This window comes from Akebia trifoliata, chromosome 16 (genome assembly GCF_017979445.1).
Source record: "Akebia trifoliata isolate Shusen 1 chromosome 16, ASM1797944v1, whole genome shotgun sequence".
Classification (NCBI taxonomy): domain Eukaryota; kingdom Viridiplantae; phylum Streptophyta; class Magnoliopsida; order Ranunculales; family Lardizabalaceae; genus Akebia; species Akebia trifoliata.
In genome coordinates, this window is record NC_141390.1 from 21,037,046 (window position 1) to 21,045,328 (window position 8,283).

General features: G+C 31.8%; 1 protein-coding gene across 1 annotated transcript; it reads right to left on the minus strand.

Annotated features, from left to right (window-relative positions):
* Window positions 1–3,051: 3,051 nt before the first annotated feature.
* On the minus strand, window positions 3,052–5,641 carry LOC147382808 (uncharacterized). The gene is made up of 2 exons (XM_086429471.1): window positions 3,497–5,641; window positions 3,052–3,328 (listed from the first exon to the last, which is right to left on the minus strand). The coding sequence occupies exons 1-2, from the start codon at window positions 5,604–5,606 to the stop codon at window positions 3,177–3,179; spliced, it is 2,262 nt and encodes a 753-aa protein (XP_086285597.1). The 5' UTR covers window positions 5,607–5,641; the 3' UTR covers window positions 3,052–3,176.
* Between the last annotated feature and the right edge of the window lie 2,642 nt (window positions 5,642–8,283).

The following is an 8,283-nucleotide window of genomic DNA, read 5'->3' on the forward strand; positions in this document are numbered from 1 at the left end:
GGTTTATTTGGTTTCAATTTGTTATTTTATGTGTTTGAAAGGATTTTTCTAAGCGTAATATGGGCTTCAAGGATGTTTTGATGTTAGAGGTATTTTAGTAATTTGATCATTTTTTAGTGATTTTTCTTGTAAAATTTTTTTTTTGGTCTCAAAATGATGATTTCTATGTTTTTGGGTCACATTTTCCTAGTGTAGCGTGGTTTCTAAAGTTTTATTTGTTTGAAATACCTCATTTGAATTTCTGAAACATATCTAACAACAAAATAGAGCATTGGAATATTCATCCATCATCGAGAACCGTCACAATCGGATTGACAAGTTGATTAATTAGGCGAGTGCGAAAATGGAGTGTCTGTAATTTATAAAAGAGGATACTAGATTTTCTACCCATCGTAGAATTGTAGTATTAGGTGAATACCACTTAAATTTTGATAGAATGTTCATTAACCCATCATATTTGATGTTGGTAACCAATGCTAAACCACTAGCATGATTTTCAATTTTACCCTTAATGTTTTGAACAAATTACAATCCAGTATTTATATAAAATTTGTATATGTGAAAAGACTACAAAATAATTTTAATAATAATAATTCCAACATCATGGACCTTATTGGAGTAATGGAACAAGATCCGTGTTTGACGGGTAAAAGGATATTGATTTTTTTTTCTTCTTAAAATCGTTGAGATCAATTATTAAAATTGTTGAGATTGATGATTTGATCCTTTGGTCTCCGTGGGGAATTTCTTCCAATAGTAAGTCTCAAGATGGTTGGCTCAACGCTAGCAATTGAGAAGTACTAGCAATGGTCTCGAAATATAAGGAAAAACATTTAGAAGAACCTAAAGAGCAGGCTATTGTTTTGAACTCTAAGAATTCAAAGGCACTTCAAGGAATTTTCCACATGACCCACAAAGTTATGAAAACTTTGGCCCCGTTTGATTCAGCTGTCTGAATCTGCTGTCAACTTCTGCTGTTAGAATCTGCTGTCAGAAGCTGAAACACTGAAAAGCTTGTTTGATAGAGCTTTGTAAAAGTCCTGTGCTGTTTACTAGAATCTGGTAATTATTGTTTGATACAGCTTCTGGAATCTGTTGTACTAGGATAAAATGACCAAAATATCCTTAAGGTTGATAATGCACCTAGAATGCATAAAAAATTATCAAAATACCCTTATAAATATATAATTACATTAAATATATATATATATATATATATATATATATATATATATATATATATATAAAATAATTTTATATTAAAAATTTATAATAAAAAAATTATTTTAATTTAAAAAAGTTTATAATTCTTTAAAAAATTATAAAAAATTTATAATTCTATAGAAACTTCGGCAGCATCTCCTCTTAAAAATGGACATATAAAATTTTCCTAATAAATAAAATACATGCATAATAAACAATCCAATAAGCTAAAAATAGAATTGTCTGGACTGAAATGTACATAACCCTATTTCGTTCTAGTCTGGTATGAAATGAACTTATAATCATGGAATTGACTCAATCATATTATAAGTTCATAACCCCAACCCATTTCCATTGTGCACTTGGTACACTGCAAATCACTTGCGAATGCAAATGATTTTCTGAAATCAATTTTACTGGTTCTTGGTTACACAATTTAAAAATGATTTGCATTGCAAAAAACAATTGCATGGATCACCTAAATTCTTAACAAATTTCAGCAAAAGCTATGCGGTACAAAAAATACCATAAATCATTTGCAAAATGACAATGAATTTTTTTTATTATAAAGACTAACCCATCACAAAAAAAGATTCACAAGAGATTTCCCAATGGTTACCAAGCAATAGTAAATCATTCATAGCAAACCATTTGTAATGCAAATCATTTGTAGTGTACCAAGCAAGAGTATTGTATTTATGGTCTTTTTCAATAATCATCCATTATCTCCCACTATTTAAAATATAAGACAACCATTGAACATGAACAACAAAAAATCAACACCTAAACAGTGGGAAGAAAATTATTTTTCACATTTTTTTTTTCTGAGCAAACAACAAAAACCCAACCTAAATAGGGGGAAGAAAAATTTTCTTCTACTCTTTGGAGGGCAAGAACTAGAAGGCAATGGAGGGCAAGAACTAGAAGGCAAAGAAGACAATTGGTTAGTGAGCGAAGATCGATTTTGAACCTAGATTTGTGGTATCAACACCCAAGACCTTTACCAACTTAACAAGCTTGGATCTTCACTTTGTTGATTTTCTATTGTTTTGTCCTATTTGTTTGGTCAGTCAAGAAGACCGCCTCTTAGTTCTCTTCTTTGCTTCAATAAAATTTTATTTAATAATAATAATAATAATAAATAAATAAATAAATAAAAACTGGGGTGTTCAAGAAACATAAAATTGAAAGTGTAACATATCAAACATGACAAGGTTTACCATTAGAAATGGAATTTTTTATATAAATAAAATAGAATCTATCAAATGTTTGTAAAAATTCTCGAAATTGACTAGAAACAACCTCCTCAACCCCTAATTAGATTATAACAGTAAGGGGACTGTTTGTATCATTCTTGAGACAAAAGAAAGATATTTTAGAAAACCCTTTCATTCAAAGACAGTAACCAAAACAAGCCCTTAAATCAGTTTTTTTTTTTTTTTTGAGGGAGCTTGGATTCAGTTGACCAAAGTTCAGTAACCCATTAGTAGCTGAACATTTTTTTTTTTAAATAGTAAATTTAGTTGAGATTAAAGGAGCAAAAATGGAAAGAGGAATCACAAAAAGGGCATCGATAGAATGTTATATAAGAGGTGAATGAGGATTCGTGTATCTTACAATCTCTCCCTCTTTCTCTTACTTCGATCTTAGGTTCAATTTTATTTATTTATTATTTTTATTTTTATTACAGTAAGAAATAGAACTCATCACAAAGAAGAAACATTTACAGATATGAAAAAATAGATTTAAAGCTAACAACAACAAAACAGAGTTTCTAATGACTTCTAGTCAAGCTCATAACATGATTTTCTATCATATATTTTCCTTTTTTTTGATTGGTAAGATTAATTAGAGTCAAAGAGACAACTTATTTTATTAACAAATGTTACGATTACAACATCTTATGAAAAAAATTAAAATAAAACCAGGCAGCAATGTTCATTTGAACAAAAGTGTTTTTTTACATGCTTTCTTCATCTTCCATTTGCATGGAGTCTGTGAATCCTCATCAATCTTTTGCCTTGCCTGCATATTGCCTCTTCAAAAGTCCTTGTGAGCCATCCATTTTCCTTCCAAAAAATAGTATATCCAATTGCAACACCAATTACCATTCCGCATCCATATCCTATCAACATAAATATTTTCCAATCAAATATTCTTGAGTTCTTGAGTTCTTGGATCATTGTTGGTGGCGGCATCACATTGACACCTATGCATTTTCTTGACAATGGAAAACCACATAATTGTGGATTACCTTCATAAGAATCATTTGAAAATGTATCAAATTGTTTACCTCGTGGAATGCTTCCTTCAAGATGGTTTTGTGCAACGTTCAACATAGCAAGGAAATTAAGAGAAAGCAGTTGCTGAGGAATCTCTCCTGAAAGCTTATTTTTTGAGAGATCCAATGACTCAAGATTTTTCAAATTCCCTAGCGATGATGGAATGTGATCAATGAAGTCATTACGAGACAAATTTAGTAGAATAAGAGACGTGAGATCTCCTATCACTTCTGGAATTTTACCTTCGAAGCGGTTGTTGGAGAGATCTAGTGTCGCAAAGGTGGTCAAGATTTTTTCTAGTACCCTCTCTTGTCCTTTGTACGAGAGGGTCACTGAGATATGATAATAAGACTGATCTTCAATATACTCCAAGTGCGATTTATTCCCTACCACCATCATTATTGCTTTCCAGCTTTGAAAGTATTTTGCCGGCAAAGGACCTGTAAATCTATTGGAAGAAATATCTATGACATGCAACATTTGAAAACCATAATCGGTTCGAGGATGTTCAATATGACCATAGAATTTGTTGGATCTCAATACAAGGACGTGTAACAAAGGCAATACCTCAAGCCAAAAAGGAAATACATCTTGTAACAGATTATTTTCCAAATTTAGAACTTGTAGGCTTTTGCAATTAGCTAAACATCTTGGCAAATGTCCTTCCAAATGATTATGAGAGGCTTCAAAGATTTCCAAATTACTCAAATTACAAAATGATTTAGGAATTTTTCCAATTAAATCATTATGACTGAGTTTCAAGAATAATAGATCTTTGCATCCACCAAGTTTGGCTGGTATCTGCCCACTTAGATTGTTTGCAGATAAATCTAAATATCTTAGATGTGATAGGTTTCCAATCTCAGTAGGTATCTTCCCTGATAATCTATTATTAAATAGGAACAAAAGATGGAGATTATGGAAAGAGACCATAGAAAGAGGCAAAGGACCAGAGAGGTTGTTGAGTGACAGGTCAAGATACATAAGGTTGATGCAAGATCCAAGCTCATTGGAAATGCTGGAATTCAAGCTTGTATTTGAGAGATATAGGTACTCAAGAATGCTAAGGTTACCTATGGAAGATGGTATGGGCCCACTAGTAAACGGATTATTAGATAAATCAAGGTCTATGAGGTTGGTTAGAAGGCCAATTTCGGGGGGTATCTTACCATTGAGCTTGTTCATTCTCAAGTAAAGGGAATAAAGTTGAGTAAGATACTTGATTTCTGATGGAATCGGTCCCTCCAATGAATTATTTGTCAAGTCAAGGTATTGAAGTTGGGTAAGATACTTGATTTCTGATGGAATCGGTCCCTCCAATGAGTTATTACTCAAGTAAAGGTATCGGAGGTTCTTAAGATTAGTAAAGAGTTGCACTGGAATACGGCCTGTTATAAGATTAGAAGACAAGTCCATAAAGATTAAGTTGGGGCAGTGAAAGATGAATGGGGGAACCTCATCTCCCAGTGAGTTACTAGAGAGATCGAGTGTTGTCAATGATGCCATGCCCTTAAACTGATGAATTGGATCTGGATTCGTTAGATGGTTTCCATCAAGTTTGAGCCATTGTAACTTTTGTAAATTACCAAGCTCATGTGGGATTGCACCAGATAAGTAATTGTTTTGAAGCCACAGATCTTCGAGATCTAAGAGATTTCCTATCTTAGAAGGGATCATACCTGTGAAAGAGTTGTCATTCAGATAAAGAGCAGTGAGTTTTGAAAGAGACCCAATTTGAATTGGGATTTCTCCAAAAAAGCTGTTGGAACCGAGGTATAGGAAGGTGAGATGGGGGAAGGCCGAGAAGTCGAATTCATCAAGTGTACCATTCTGGCCCAGAAAAGAGAGGTCGATCTCGACAATCTCGGGGTAGTTTTCGCAACGAATTCCAGTCCAATTGCAGGGATTGGTGGCATTAGACCATGAATCCATTTTAGATCCAATCGAATTGAACAAACTTTTCTTCCATTTGAGCAAAGCTTGTGCTGATGATGAAGATGATGATGATGTTGTTGATGCAGAAGTAGTTTGTTGTTGTATTAAAAGAAGAAAAGCAAAAGAGATGATGAGAAAGAGAAAGAAGAAAGTTTTGTTCTTCATATGTAATAATGTTATAGCCATGATGACTATCTGACTTGAATGAATGACTCTATCTCTCAAAAACCATATTATTTTTATAATTATAATTATTATTACATGGAAGACAGAGAGTGTCTCTTACGTTTGACTAGAACAACGTTGCAACGTGTCTCTAACACTACTCTCTCCACCCAAAAATCTTTCCTTGCAATGGGCTGTTTTCCAGCACCTTACTCCTCCTGTCTTCATCATTGTCAAGATTGGTACAGTTTATAAAAACAAGATATATCTAATTAATTAATACAGCACTTGACAAAAATCATCATCTATCACAGACCTTATTGGAGTAATGGAACGTGACCCGTGTTCAACGAATAATAAGGATATTTCTTTTTTTTCTCAAAAGTAAATAATGACAGTTAATGAACTAGAGTATTTCTTAATTCCTTTGAACACTAATATTGTTTTTCTTACAAATTAAATCTTATCTTTTAAAAATAAATAATGACAATTATACAATTTAATTAAAATCAATATATTTTACCTCAATGGAATAACGTAGAATCATGGTTTTTAAACTTGGTTTCTTGTCTCGTTTCGTTCAACTCCGATACCAAGTTGTCTCAGACGAGTTTTTCGATATGTTTGAGACATCTCATGAGACAAATAAAAAAATTGAATGTGAATTTTAAATCTCGGCCAAAAAATGATTTTGTGAGTTAGTCTCGTTCAACTCCGATATCGAGTTAACTCGGACGATACGTCTCGATCTCGGACTAGTTTAAAAACCATGAGTAGAATCCTTTACAATCTAAAGAGGACAATAGCTTTATCGTGATAGACAACTAATAAAGGATATTTCTTATTTTCTAGGTAGACTGATATAATTTTTCTTACTTAAAGATTTTTTTAATGTCAAAATTATCAATACCTTATCATTAAAATAAATAATAATAGTTATGTTATATAACTAAAATTAAGGTTTTTATATTAATACAATAAAGTAATGAAATTGATCATCCAAAGACTACAAAAAGTAAAAAAAGTCATCTTCATGTTTATGGTTGCTATCGAAGTATGGGGGCAACAATGGCAATTAAGTGAGGGTCTTAAATTTAGGAAAAATTACTTAAAAGACCTTGATAGAGGGATTTCTGTCTAAAAAGTCACTAAGTTTTGTGAGGTAGTTTGATAGTCCATAACTACACCTTATTATTCTTTCAATCCCAAGACCATAACCCTTTCAAGTTTTGCTGATTATTTGAGATACTCCTCCTGTGTTTTCAAATTAATGGACATACTTCTTTGATCAATGTATTTCCTGAGAGGCTAATAGAAAATGATCCAAAATGCTTTCATTTTTCATCTTTAGCAAAAAAAATTTGATTTCTTCTGCCACCACCCTCCTAGTATAAAAAAAAAAACCTGTCATCTTAAAGTTCAAGCTTTACCCAACAACTACGGATTTTTCTTCTTTTCTCCTCCAAATCTGTCATTTGTAATCCCATGCTTATACTTAAGAAAGAGCTCAAAAAATGACAACTTTGTTGGAGAATAATCAATCGATTTTGCCTTTTTTAAGTCTTCCAAAGTAGACTAAGATTCAAGAGTACTATTTCTTAAATTTAGAAAGAAAGGGTATCTCAAATATTCACCATAATTGTGAGGTGTATGTCATAATCACCCTATCTTCACATGTGAAAAAGCGGTAAATTCAATGCGACCGTTTTAAACTCTACATGAAAAAAACTTTGATGGACCTTGCTGTCAAATTTACCCATTTTTTTACACGTAGTGATTGGGGAGTCCATTGCAACCTATTTGGCCATCATATCAAGAATGGTAAAGTTCATAAAAATAGCATATATCTAATCAAATATAATTAAATAATATTTTATTAATCAAATGAAATAATGGAAATTATGTGATTTAGTTAGAAGTAAGGATTTTATTTTTATTTTTTGTTAATGCAATAAAGTAGTACAATTGTCACTCTAAAGACTTCAAAAGTATAAAAATTCATTATCTTCTATAAATGTCATTATTAGAGTAATGGGACAAGACTCATGTTAGACAAGTCATATAATAATGACCCTTTGAAAAACTTTCCTTGCTATGGGCTGTTTTGCACCATACTCCTATCCCCATCATCTCAAGATTGGTAAAGTTTATAAAAGCAAGATATATATAATAAAAAAATATTTAATAGTATTGAATATTCAAATAAAATAATAGTAATTATGTAATTTAATTGAAAAATAAGGATTTTTTATAACATAATAAAGTAGAGTACTTGACACTCTATAGACTACAAAAGTCATCATCTTCTATCACGGACCTTATTGGAATAATGGAACGGGACCCGTGTTTGACGAGTAATAAGGATATTAATTTTTTTTCTTACTTCTATCATGGATCTTATTGGAATAATGGAATGAGACCCGTGTTTGACGGGTAATAAGGATATTAATTTTTTTCTTACTTCTGTTATGGACCCGTGTTTGACGGGTAATAAGGATATTAATTTTTTTCTTACTTCTATCATGGACCTTATTGAAATAATGGAACGAGATCCCATGTTTGACAGGTAATATTAATATAGCTCTTTTTCTTAATAAAGTTTTCTTTCTTCTATCGTGGATCTTACTGGAGTAATGGAACAAGATCCGTGTTTGACGGGTAAAAAGGATATTGCTTTTTTTTTCTTAAAATCGTTGAG